The 13,256-nt window shown below is 47.5% G+C and overlaps 1 protein-coding gene across 1 annotated transcript; it reads right to left on the reverse strand.

Annotated features, from left to right (window-relative positions):
• Positions 1 to 1,402: 1,402 nt before the first annotated feature.
• Positions 1,403 to 8,136, reverse strand: CACNG1 (calcium voltage-gated channel auxiliary subunit gamma 1; the record flags this gene model as incomplete). Its single annotated transcript, XM_079544201.1, has 4 exons — positions 1,403 to 1,806; positions 2,498 to 2,635; positions 4,023 to 4,097; positions 7,896 to 8,136. 4 exons carry the CDS (start codon positions 8,134 to 8,136, stop codon positions 1,580 to 1,582), a joined length of 681 nt encoding a protein of 226 aa, XP_079400327.1. The 3' UTR covers positions 1,403 to 1,579.
• Positions 8,137 to 13,256: the final 5,120 nt, after the last annotated feature.

Consider the following 13,256-nt stretch of genomic DNA (forward strand, 5'->3'; position numbering starts at 1 on the left):
GCAGAGACGTGCAGGAGCTGCAGCATGGCTGGCAGCAGGGCCGGCCCCAGCCCCACTTTGCTGCATGATTTCCCAAAGCACTGCGATGCGTCACCATTTCAGATCTATTCAAAACAATCAGAAATTTTCTTTGCTGGATTGTGGCTTTTTTTTTTTTTTTTTTTTTTTTTTTTTGGGTGATAAAATGGAGGACAGTGAATTGCAGAGGAAATGAATAGTTTCCTTTCCTCCTGCTTTTTAAATTGTTGGGCGAAGGAAAACAAAACAAAACACTTTTTCCTACTCGAGGGGAGAAACAATCAGAAATGCTGAATAGACTCTAAAAGCTGAACTGCCAGTAGCCAACAGCCATGGGCTTTGGGCTGTTTGGGGCTGTGGAACAGCGCACAGAATCACAGGATGGCCTGGGTTTGAGGGACCTCAAGGATCACGAATTTCCAATCCCTCTGCCACGTGCAGAGCCACCAACCTCCCCATTTCATACCTGCCCAGGCTGCCCAGGGCCCCATCCAACCTGGCCTTGAACACCTCCAGAGATGGACGGGGCATCCACAGCTCTCTGGGCAGCTGTTCCAGCTCCCTGTGTTCCTCCAGATGTGCACAAACAGCCATGCACCACTGTTGTGTTTTTGGGGCCAACTCTCCTGGGTCCCTTTCTTCCTGGCAACTGCCTTGAAGGATTTCTCCTGATGCGTAGTTTTACATACGTACGCAGTGAGTGTTGTTAATAGGCCTATTCACGAGGCACAAATGAGAGCTCCAGTAAACACCATTTATGGAATTACACTGTAATGCTGGACTTAGAGGGGTTGATGGGCTGGGTGATTCATCCCTCAAATCAATTTCCAGAAAATAGTGCTACCAGAAGGTTGTGCTTTTTATTGAGGGAAAATACCACTCTTAATGTTCAGTATGCCTTGGCTTTGCCAACAAAGTTTAAATAGAGCAGAAATTATACGTTGCTGTTGTTCTTTTTTTTTTTTTTTTTTTTGCTGTGCTTAATTCAAAAGAACGGAACCGTGTGGTGTAAGTCTGTAGGTTAAATGTTTATCCCAATGCTAGGCAAGGTCTTTTGTTCATCTTTATTCTAACAGCTTGGTAGAACAGTGTAAGAATCTCCTTTGTGTTTGGGCAGTGAGCACCTCATCGGGGGTGTTTGGCACGGGGGGGGGGGGGGGGGAGGAGGTGGGCTCCCCCAGGGCTGGAATTCTCCCTCATGGAGCTGCTCTCCAGCCCCAGCTATGCCCTGGGGAAGCCTTCTGCTCCATGACATGAGCTGTCCCATGCTCGCTTTCCCCAGGTTGTATTGGCACAAGGCATCCCAAATGGCAAAACAGCCTCTGGTAGGGGGAGGTGGAGGAGAGCAGTGCCTTTCACCCACAGTGCTGCGCTGAGTGCTCTCTCTTCTTAATATTAACAAAGGAAGGAAAGAAATGAAGCAGTAGTTACAATTGAACGTGCCTTGGTTCATTAATGACTTAGTTAACGGAGTGCACATCGTATAGTGAGATCCCGACATCTTAAAAAATACAAATTTTATCAAGACACTCTCTGGCTTCTCCCATGGCTGTGGGGAGCATCAGTGCTCAGGTTCTGCATCCATGCAGGTCTCCCAGGGGTTCTGGGGGAAGCGGGGCAACGCGATGAGGAGGAGGACGATTCCGAAGATGAAGAGCAGGACGAAGGCGGAACAGGCGCAGGCGAAGGACCAGGAGTAGCTGTACTCCATCCAGACTGTGTCCTTGCTGTCGATCATCCTTTTCACAGACTGTCTCATGACTTCCACGGAGATGATGATGCAGAGACCTGAAAGAGATGAGAGCAGTGGATAGAATAACCGGCTGCCAGTTTTCCATCCTTAACCACCTTTCAAGCTGTGAGACTCACAGGTGAGCCATTGACTAGAACGTTTGAAGGAACAAAATGCCAGCAAATTCAGACCTCTGCTATCACCATGAGCACAAGTGTCTTGTTGAGCATTATATTTTGGGAGGGCTTGAATGGGAAACCTGAAGTGATGGAATAATTGCGTGTCTTATGGCATTTTTCCAAAGGTAGAATAAGGGCTTTATGGAGGTGATAGCTTACACCTCTGTCTTTCAGTCATTGTGGTGCAACAAGGTATTAGTAGCTCTGTCCAAATGTGATCTTATTTTGGGGAGGCAGTTACATATTTTGGGCCTGGATCAGATGTTTGGCTTGAGCTTTCATGCGTTGCTGTGTTTAGAATAAATGAGATAGAACAGCGCGTAGCTCTGATTTAGACCAGGGCCTGCACTTAATGTGTCAGAAATGCCTCTTTTAAAGGCAGTTGGAAAAAATTCAGGCTGCTGTGTGATGCTGAGCTGGAGCAGCACACAGGAACACATCATCTTGTTGTGAATAGGAAGAAAATGCCAATCCCTGGGCACTTTGAGCAGTGTTTCCATCCACCCAGGGTTTATCCAAGTCTCTCAGTGCTGTGCTATGTGCTGAGGGCAAGCAGCAACCCTCCTACCTGCAAAAGTGTAGAACATAGATGCTGGCTTCAGCAGGTAGTCCCTCTTCTTCTGGAAGGAGAAGAGGACGCAGATTGTTCCGATGATTGCAAAGCCAACGCTGAAGATGGCAATGGCTGCAGCTGAAATGCTGTATTCTGCCAGAGGAAAGCAAACACAAAAACATGTCAACGGCTGCACATTTTGAGTGTGTTTCCATCAGCTGTTGTGATTCTGTGGTAGGACACTCAGAAAAAAATGTGCCCCTCTGTAGAGAAGGGGCTCTGAGAAATCGAGTGTTTCTCTCAGGTAAAAGGAAAATCAAGAACCAGCTGCAAGGCTTTGGAATGCAAAAGCTATAAAAACAGGGAGGGAAAGTACTTAGGAACATCCTCAGGAAGACCAAAAGGTAGCTGTGTTGATCTGAGCAAGCTTTGGGCTGGAGCTGCTGCAGCTCTGCTGTGAAGCTGTTACTGCTGCAGGCTTACTGTGCTCCACGATCATTTCTTCCATCCCTCCATGCTTTGCTCTCACAGCAGACGAGCAGTTCTGTGCTATTTCTGCCCAAGGTCTGCAGGCCTGCACCAAGGCCCCACACGTGATGCTGCTGTGTCCGTGTGGGATTCATGTGCTCCATAGGGCTCAACATCTGAGCAGGCAAATGAGGCCAGAGGTGACGTGTTGGCATGGGCTTTATTTACTAATTTTTCTGTAAGATAACGATTTCCAGCTCTATGAGGACTCAGCTTCTTCAGGGCATAGGATGAACCCTCCATAAGTGCCCTGCTGGATGCTCAGCTCACCAAGGAGTGCTCCAGACATTTTGCCCAGCTTTAATTCAGCTGTGTGGACGAGGAACAACTAATTGGGGAATTCAGACCTTCCTTTGGACACTGAGTTTCTTTTCAGATTAGCTTAATATTTAACACATGTAGCCATGCATGAACGCCACAGCGCCTGATGATATTTGCCTTTCAGACCATTTAAAAAACCAAGTCTTCCAGGCAAAATCATGAGGGATCGTTTTGCCTGTTACTAATTAGCTCCCACCAACATGTGAAAAGGAAAACGTATCGCTCTTTGTTCTCATGGCCACTATTTCTTTATGATTTCCCTAACGTGACACTTTTCAGCTGTCTTTACCATGTGCTGGAGCTGCCCCATAGACTTAGTTCCCATGTGAAATCATTCACTGATGTCTTCTTCCATGGTGAGGGCTCGAAGTGTGGCAGATAGGGGTGGTGCTGGGATGCTGTGGGGTGTGCTGGCAGTGCAGGGTGGGATCTGATCAAAATTCCTCTCCTGCTTTCCATGAAGCCAGAATGGAACCTTCATTTTGGGGACCCTTTCACATCACACCTTTCCAGGCTGGATGTGGCTCTGGGCAGCCTGGTCTGGTGGTTGGTGACCCTGCACATAGCAGGGGGTTGAAACCAGATGGTCATTGTGACCCTTTTAAACCAGGCCATTCTACGATTCACCTCCATCCCAAGTGCTCCTCGGTTTGTGCTGTTCTGGGGAGAAGCTTTTCAGGGCTATTCTTACCTTTCTGGGTGGTGACTTCAAATATCTCCGAGCTCTGTCCGGGAGTGAAGTGCTTGAAGTAGGAGCAGTTATGAGCTGAGAGGAAAAAGGAAATTTAATTCTGTTCACTTGGAAACTGCTGATAAAATGCAGCAAAATGGGATTTACTTTCTACCGATGGAGCAGACTTGCAGTGTTTTTAGGATAGGTACAAATGGGATCCCAGTCTTGCTGCAGAAATGCAGCCAACGCTGGATTTTTTTCAAGCAATAACAGCAGCAGGAGGCAGACCTCGAGGATTTGGGTCTTGATCTATCAGAACACTGCAGGAGGTGCTCAAGCAGCCCTGACAGCTGTGCTTCCCCAGGTGCCCTCTTGGGAACGCTTCCTGCAGAAGAGCAGCTCAGAGACAAAGCTGCTGGTTGGACACCTTCCCCTCACACCGCCGTGTCAGTCACACTGCTGGACCTCAACCTGGCAGCAGCACGGCTGGGACGAAGGGTGCCTGCTATTTATAACCCGTTTAATTGGAAGCCTGGAGGCCCGTGGAGATGGGAAGCAGTTGTTTGTAGGGAATTTGGCTGGAAATGTGCAACCACAGCGTTCTGCTGAGCACTGCCTGCGCTGGGCTGGGCTGGAGGGGCCTCCTGCACCCAGGTTTGTCCCTCTGGGATCACCAGCTCCTACCACCAACACCTCTGGTCCGTTCAGTAATGGAGCTAGCACTGGTTTCCGGGAGCCAGCAGCACAAATTGCATTTGTTGTTTATTCTCAGCCTTCCTTTCTCGTGGTGAGGAGGTAGCAGAGTACTCTGTGTTACCTCTTGGGTTCTTTTGTTTTTTTGCTGTCACGTAAATGGCAGGTTGCAGAGTTAGTGATTCAAGGAAGGTTTACTTTCCCTCTCCCAGGGGATAAGCAATTCTAAGACAGTGTTTTTGGGCCCATTAGTGGAAGATTCCTCGGAGATGCTGTTATCTACTTGTTTTAAAAGATGAATTTTATTCCATCTGCAGCTTCTCCTTGCTGAAGATTCAGTTGATGTTCAGCTCTGGCATCTCCTGACCTGTTCTATATTATTCCTGGAGGAAACATAGCTGAACTCAGACCTCAATGTCCAAAATTGCCTATTTTGAGGACCAAAGCAGAGGCTGCACGCCAATGCCTGATGTCATTGAAGATTTGGTGACACGGGCTGGGGAATTCTTCAGCTCCTGTGCTAAAGGGAGATGGGATGCAATTGGCATGCTCCATCTTGGGTTGGTTGGCTGTCCAAACGTGAGGTGAAGCCAGCAGCAGTGCAGTGGCTACACAGGAATCCAGCCCTTCACTCCATAAGGCTCAGTGAAGGGGAATGCACAAAAACCTCTCACAGGAGGGAATTGTCTGCTGTGAATGTGTTGTTTTCCATTTAAAGACACGTTGGTGCACTGCTGAGCTGGGAATATCTTTATCAACAAGATTCCCCGTTATTCAAGAGAACTGAGGCACTTCAGTCTCTCTCTGGTGCCATCATGAATTAGAGAAAAGCCCATTTGTGTCACAGCACATTTACATAATGGATAGGATTTAAATTGAGTTTTATAATGGAAGAAAATTTTGTGGCGATCTTTGTTTCTCTCCACCCCTTAATTACATTCTCTCTGCCACAGGTCACGTGCTGATGGAACAGCCCATGGGCTCTGCAGTCATTTAGGGCCACTGTGAACTTTGGGGACATAATGTGTGGTTTATCACAAACTGTCCTCCCTGCTCCAGGGTCACCTGCAACCCTCCTGGCCCCTTCCCTTTAGATCCATCATTGCTGGGGGGACACAATTGTTCCCAGTGGGGAACAAGGGAGACCTGCTGGCAACCTATTTCCTCTGGTACATTTCCTTTCTATTCCAGATGCTGGCATCCATGTTCCTGCACTTACCAGCTTGTCTTTAGCCTGCTTGCAGCACATGTGAGCTACAGAGCACCCATCTCTGCTGCTGCCCTGAGCTAGCAGCACACTTTTGGGCTGTCCTGGAGGTGGATGTGAGCTGTGTTCCCCCAGCAATGCACTGCCCCAGTGTGCTTCTGATAACAGGTGAAAACATCTCTGTATTCACCTGAATTTTCCCAGCTTTTATGGCCCTTTCCTCGATCTTCATCTTTCTTATAGTAGGACACTGAATCCTTTCCAATTTGTCAGCGTCCTCGCAAGAGCGCTGTAAAATTTTAAAGTCCTGCCTAAATCACAGTTCTGCTCTGTGGATTGCAAGCCAACACATTCTCTACTTTTTGAGCTGTGCTGAGCTCAAAACCCAATAAATAGTGCTAATTGTGCCATCCGTTTCTTTCTCAGGGAGTGGCTGGTAAATGCTCATTAATGCAGTGATAAATTCTGATGTTTCTTTTCCAGCCCTGGCAGTGATCTCTGACCACGTCTCATGATTTCCAGGAAAACCAACGTCTGCATCTCCACTCCTGTTGCTCCATTTGGGTTTCCCTGACGGCTTCAGGCTGCACAGCTGCTCTGTCCCCTCCATGGACTGAGATCAATCCAATGAGCACACTGAGCAGCCCCAGTCCATGGGGCTGTGCTCTGCCACCTCCCCATGCTGTACAAAAAGGGGATTTGGGTGTTGTTTTTATGACAGAGGTGAGAATGCAATGAGCTCTGAGGTCCCCGATGCTGCTTATGGCTCAAGATATCATCCAAAATGCCAAGTATTTTTAAAAACAGTGAAAAAGCTGCAGGCTGTCCAGTGTGGGGCTCAGCTCCCTGAGGTTCTTTGCAGATAAAGGCAGTGCTGGGCTGGGGCTCAGCGCTCTGTGAGCACATGCTGATGTCTGTCAAAGGCAGGAGCTGCTTTCGTGCTGCCCTGGACGTGAAGCTGCTGTCTGCAGACAGCTGGATATTTATGGGCTTTATATTTACCTTGCGGTTGTGCCATTTTAGTGTTTATAGACCAATTTCTATGGCTTTCCTTCTGTGGATGCTATGCTCCCCACGTGAGGAAGGGTGAGGAAGGGCAGAGTGTGAGCAACGTGCTCCTGGGCACACAACCACCTCTGTGAGAGGCAGCAAATGACACACTCCCAAATTTGGTTCGAGGCAGATCTGAGCGCTGCGACTGAGCCCCGCTCTTCAGAACACATGATTTGGCCAAATAGGTAAAGAACTGTGGTAATACCAGCAATATACAGCAAACACGGGCGCTAAGATCGTTCACAAGAAGTTTTCGAGTATATGCTAACGTATATATTTCATTTCAAGCAGCGTAGCTGACATGAAGGCAGCCTGTTTTTTCTGTTCTGGAAGTTGTCCAGTTCCCTATGAGCCTCCTGCAGTACAGTCACGGATGGGAGCGTCAGCGCACGCGGCGCGAATGTTGCTGACTTGGCACCGCAGATGGAGCTGAGCCCTCTCCCCATTGACTGCACTGGGGCAATATGGGGAAGGAAGAGTGCAGGGTGCAGCAAGTTGGTTTTGAGCCCCTTTTTGGAGCTTATGACTCCTTTTTGGAAGCTGGCAATGTAAACGGCAGCTCCCTGCCCTGAGAAATGATTGTTCTTGAAATTGCTTGGGGATAATCTCATGCTGGCCACGAGCAGGCTTAGGGGATCCAAAAGTGCAGCCACGTAGTTGGGCCCAGTCCTATAAACCCTCCTTCTGCCAAAGCTCTGCTCGCTGCTGCCAGTGCACCTGGGTGCTGTGGGACGTCAGCAAAGCTCACTCCATCCCAATTCCCACCATGCTCGACCCTCTTCCCCTCCTACCCCGTGCTGCCATTGCACTGGAGCCGATGACACAAATGCAGCCACAAACACGCAGCTCTGTGCAGCCCCGTGGGCCACGTTGTGTCCCCACAACGTCCCGCAGCCTCCCAAGCAAAGTGCCACACAAGGGCGGCCGGCCGTACGTACCTCCAGGCAGGCTGATGGGCCCGCAGCCCGTCTCTTTGGCACCTTGCTTCTGCACATGAATCCGCTTCGTGCAGAGCCGCCAGAGCCCAAAGTGAGCCGCCTCGCAGGTAGCATTGAAGTCCTCCACCCTGGGGCTCAGCACGGCCCAGTGGTCCGTCACCACGGCCGCGAAGAGCAGCGAGATGCCCACCAGCAGCACGCAGAAGGTGAGCCGCACCTTCAGGGCTTTGGTCTCGTCCATCCCGCGCCGGGATGTGGCTCCTGGACCGTCTTCCCCTGGGCCCTGCTCGCCCGCAGCCTCCCCACGCGGGCTCCTGTCGTCCTGGCGCGTCTGAGCCTCTGCAAATGTCAGCCCCAGCTGCTGGGCTGTGTCAGGAGGCTATTAATGCACAGAGTGAGGAAAGCTCAGCTTTCCGCCCCGTTCCATCCCGCGTTTGTTTTGGATTCCCACAGCCAAGCGGGTGCTCCTTCGGAGCCGCTACCGCCACTGAAAGGCTCCGTTCTGCTGACTTGCAGCATGCCCAGAAATAGGCATTAACGGGATGATTAACTTTTCAGCTAGGTTCTAAACCATCTGTGTTTATAATAGCGGCGGAGCTGCGTTCAGTCTGATCCTAAATAGCTTAATAACAGAGCCAGAGCCTGCAAAGTGCCTGCACACGCCGGCAGCTCGTGGCTGTGTCTGCTTTGGAGCCGGGTGCTGGCAGAAGGGCAGGCTCTAAAAGATGTGCCAAAGGAGCCAATTTATCTATTGTATTGCTTGCTGTGACTCATATTGACTCGTGAAGGTATTCTGAGATGTCTGAAGGAAGGTGCTGTGGTTCCCTCCAGAAGGAGAGAAAGGTTTATATCTAGTTTAATTTCTGAAATATTGTCAAGTTATATTATTATAATGCCACTGGAGAATGGTTGGGAATAAATGGTATCTGAAATCCCTTCCATCCCAAACCATTCTGTCATTCTATATTGAAAGGATATGCTCCAACTCAGAGGGCAGTGAGGAGCTGGCAGTGCTGCCCGGAGGGGATGCAGATGTTCCATCCCTGGGGGCACTCAGGGCTGGGCTGGATGGGGCCCTGGGCAGCCTGAGCTGGTGGGGGACTATCATGGCAGGGGGTTGGAACTGGATAATTTTAAAGGTTCCCTCCAACCTAAACCATTCCATGATTCTACGATTGGTTCTATGAGACACAAAGGTTTGGCATTCCTTCAGGGTTTTGGGTTTGTTTTTTTTTTTTTTTGTTCTTTTTTTTTGCTGGAAACTTCACTGAAGTTGATTCTATTTCACATTTCTTCTACCTCTTCCTTGCCCTGAACACAGCCCTCAGCTCTAGTCCGAAGACTGAAAGACTGAAGACTGAAAACCTTTGCCAATGGCTGCACCATGCTGCACCCATGCAACAACAGTAAAACACTGCAGTTTTTCACATAGATGCAACTGGAAACTTTCACCACCTTCTTTTTTTTTTTTTTCCTGGTTTATTTTCTTTTCTCCTTCCCTTTGATATTCCAGTTGATCGTAGAACTAATTTGATGATAATGTCACTGCAGAGGCCACTGTGGAGGTGACATTCCAATTGTGATGTCAAACTGATGGGGGTGACAGTACCTGAATGTCAGAAGGGTGGTTAAAAAAATGTCAGAGGAAATCTGCAAATATCGTGTTATCATGTCAAGATAATGTCAACGCTGCTCCACCGCTGTTTTAATGAACACCCCAATTTGGTGTCAAAATAAAGGTGCAGAGGCGCCAGATCGGATTAATGAGGACAATCTGAAGCAGTGAGTTAAGGGTGAAGGGTGAGTGTGGGAAAGGGGAAGAAAATAGAGCTGAAAAATATTCTTTCAAAGTAACTAGAATTGAAATGAGAATTTGCTCCTTTGGCAGCAGCTGAAAGTTCTTGCTGCTGAGGCAGCCCAGTGCTGCGCAGTGTTGGGTTGGACCAGCTCTGCCCCAAACGTTGGCTTTCCAGGGGTGGCAGCACGTATCTCCCTGGCTGAAAGAATTATGTTTCAAATGGCTGATGGCACTGTGTTTTCTGAGGCATAAAAATGCTATCATGTCACACGGAGGGAAATATTAAAGGCTTACATTTCTATTTCTTAACTGGAGCCAGGAGTTCTCGTGAAACTGGAAAAACCTAATGGGAGCAGACTTGAAAGTGGAAAAGGAGTGCATTAACAACGTAATGCCTTTTTCTTTTGAAGCAGTCTCTTGTTAGATTTCACTGGGCATCGGTCAATCTTCAGAGCTGCATCCTGGCTGCAGACGTTGAGTGCTTGTTTGCAAATGTGGGCATAAAGCAGTGCTTTGGTTGCTGAGGAAGGAAGTGCTAATAATCATGCTTTAGACTAATTACATCCTACAAGGGCTGCAGGAGAGGGAACTCATTGCTGCTGTTGTTGCTGTAGATTTTTATGTCTCTTCCAGTGCTGGCAAGGATCATGCTTGCTGCTCTCATTCAGGTACTCTGATCTGGATTGTTCTTCATAATTTGCCTTTTTTTATTTTTTTTTGGGTGGTGGTGGAAGGGGGTGGTGGAAGTTGGGTATGAATTTTGTTAAAAACATCCAGGAAATAAAAAGAATGAATGAAAAGGGAAAAACTCACCCTTCCCTGGCCAAAAAGTGTGATTTGGTGCCACTAGTTCCTGAGAGAAGAAACTCCTCCTTGGATTGTTCTCCCACAGGCCCTGTTCTCCCCAGACTTTGTGAGATTTCTGGACAAACATCCAGTGAAGCTGAAACCCAGAGGGGCAGAAGGGCAGCAAGGAATGGCTCTCACTGTCTCCTTGTGTCAGCTGGGCAGCATTTGCCTTCAGAAATCAATATCACATGAAAAATAAACAGAGCATTAATGAGGACCTGTTGGGAAGCAGGGAGGGCTGTAATTAGTGGCACTTAGCAGCAGCAAGTGAAAAAGTGAAAATGGCACTGTCATGTTTCTTTATTCTAGAAAATGATAAATGATGTCTCATGACCAAGCCTTTTGCCTTTTTTGTCCCAGCAGAGGTGTTGGCGTGGCTCTGCTCCACAACATCTGCACCGGTCTGCATTTTGTGCTGACTGACCTCTGCACACCATGAGGGCATTAACCAGGATCTGCAGCTCCCTTCTTGGAGAAGACTCACCAGGTGACAAGGGCTGAGGGTGGAGCAGATTGGGCACGGCCTGAGGCTGAAATCCTCACAGACGGTGAGAGCAAAACGGGTTTTTGTTGTTGCTGTGTGTTTTTTAATAGAAAAAGCAGCCTGCTGCCCATCTGCCAGCCCAGCAGCCCCATGGCATGCAGTTCCCTGCGGGCTCCAATCCTTTGGGCAGTGCTTCCCTCTTGCTAGTGCTGCCTGCAGTTCTGCTGGGGCTGTAAGATGATGTGTAGAGCACTCCTAAGTCCATTTTATTTCCAGCACCTCCCATGTTGGTTCATTTTCTCTTTCCTGAGGAAATGCCACATCCTCCTCTCTCGACCCTTTTCCACTTTCTACAGCCATAAGGGCTCTGCCTTGGCTCCCCTCTCCACAGGCTCCCTGTTTGTGGTACCCTGTGTAGCTGTGAGCACTGGGGGCTGCAGGTCTCTTGGTGTGCAGGCACACGAGCAGCTTTCTATTGAAAGACCATCTGGAGGTGAAGGACATAGGAAGGGAAAGTTAAAAGAAGTATTTGAGGAAGACACCCAGCCAGCAACTAAAGAGTGTGCATCATCTGGTCCACATTCAAGCTGGTAACAAGAATCTTAGAATCTAGAAACTAGAAGGTTTTTTCTGAAGTTCCTACCCAAATGTTTGGGAGTGTTGAAGAGGTGGTTTATCCTGGGTATTTCTTGGTCTGTATGAACACAAGACTGTCCATACCCTTCCAATAACACTAACTAGCTGCTATCAAAATAGGTAGAAACAAGAAAAAAAACAACAATGCAGAAATTTCACCTCAGAGAATCTGGAAGGTGAGAATCTATATATCTTTCTCCAGGCAAACCCAGATATACATTTAAAATGGTTTATTTAAAAAGGAAGGATTAAGTACATTATACACAGTTGTGATTACACCAGCAGAACTGAAGCACAGTGGCAATAACACATTAGAACTGCAGACAGAAATGCAACCTCAAGGGATGTGATATATTAGCCCTTGTGGATTTGTGATCCATACAGAAAGGAAATATAAAAAGAGTTTACTGTTAGTAGTACGGGCACATGAAATGATTTCTCCTATTCTGTATGAGAAACCAGGAGGAGAGAGCTGATGAGATACCCGAAATTTGTTTCTCAGAAAATGGAATCTGCTCCAATGGCATTTCTGCTGTTGTGGTATGCTGTAGGCTATTTCCAAAGGACCGGCTGTTGTTAATGATGGGATGATGATACCTGCAGGCCTTACTGAGAAACCAGGGCTGATCTGTGTTAGATGCTGTCCGGGGATGAACAGAGAGGCGTGGAGAAACTGAAGGTTTATTTTAAGCTATCGTTGAGTGCTTTCAAAGTCCAACAGCAATCCAGTGCGTTCTGATCGATCCTGTTCACGCGGAGGGATGCCACAAATCACTGCTTTGTTGGAATCAGAGTTTTCTCCAGGAAAAGGGATTTATGGAGGATTTTTATTTTTAAATGGAATTGTCGAATGTCACAGCTTGTTTTTGGCCTTGGCTGAATAAGGCAGTGTGCTGCAGTCTGACACAAACCATGACTTTTGGGATATGAAATCACTGCCCCGTCCTCCCCCAGGATGTGCATCCCAATCCCCATCACCTCCCAGTGCCTCGAATCCCTGTCCCAGCACCACCTCAGGGACACAGCCCCACTCTGAGCGGATTCAAACACGTTTACTCCAAATGAAGAAAAAAAGAACAAAACCAAGGCGCAAAACGAACCTCACACCGTCCACTTTCTGTTCAATAGACATGAGTTTAGAACAAACAGCCTATATCTAACTCCTGGTTTGAAAGGGAATGGTTTTATTCTTAATTACAGTAAACACGGATGGGACTTATTTCTAACTATTAGTTTATTAACACAGTGGGAAACAAATAGTTCTGGGAAATTGCACTTGAAAAATACATTGACTATAATTAGATGTAAATTAATTAGCACTTAGTATGACGCACTAATGAGACAGAAGGGTTTTTTTCATTGCAAACTTCTACTTCTATCATAGCTAATCAAAGTATTTTAATATTACGAAGTCTCAAAAAGTAGGAAATAATTTATTGTTTGAAAGCATAAAGATTCTTGTAAAAAAAACCTTTCATCAAGAACTTTAATAATTTTAGAATTCTTTTACGTTGTCCTAGCCGAAAAGTAGGTAAAAAAGTTTTCTCATCTGCCTCTGTTTGTGTATTTTTAAAAAGCTCGTGTAATACCTTTC

The sequence above is a fragment of the Tetrao urogallus genome (assembly GCF_951394365.1).
Source record: "Tetrao urogallus genome assembly, chromosome: 18".
Lineage (NCBI taxonomy): Eukaryota > Metazoa > Chordata > Aves > Galliformes > Phasianidae > Tetrao > Tetrao urogallus.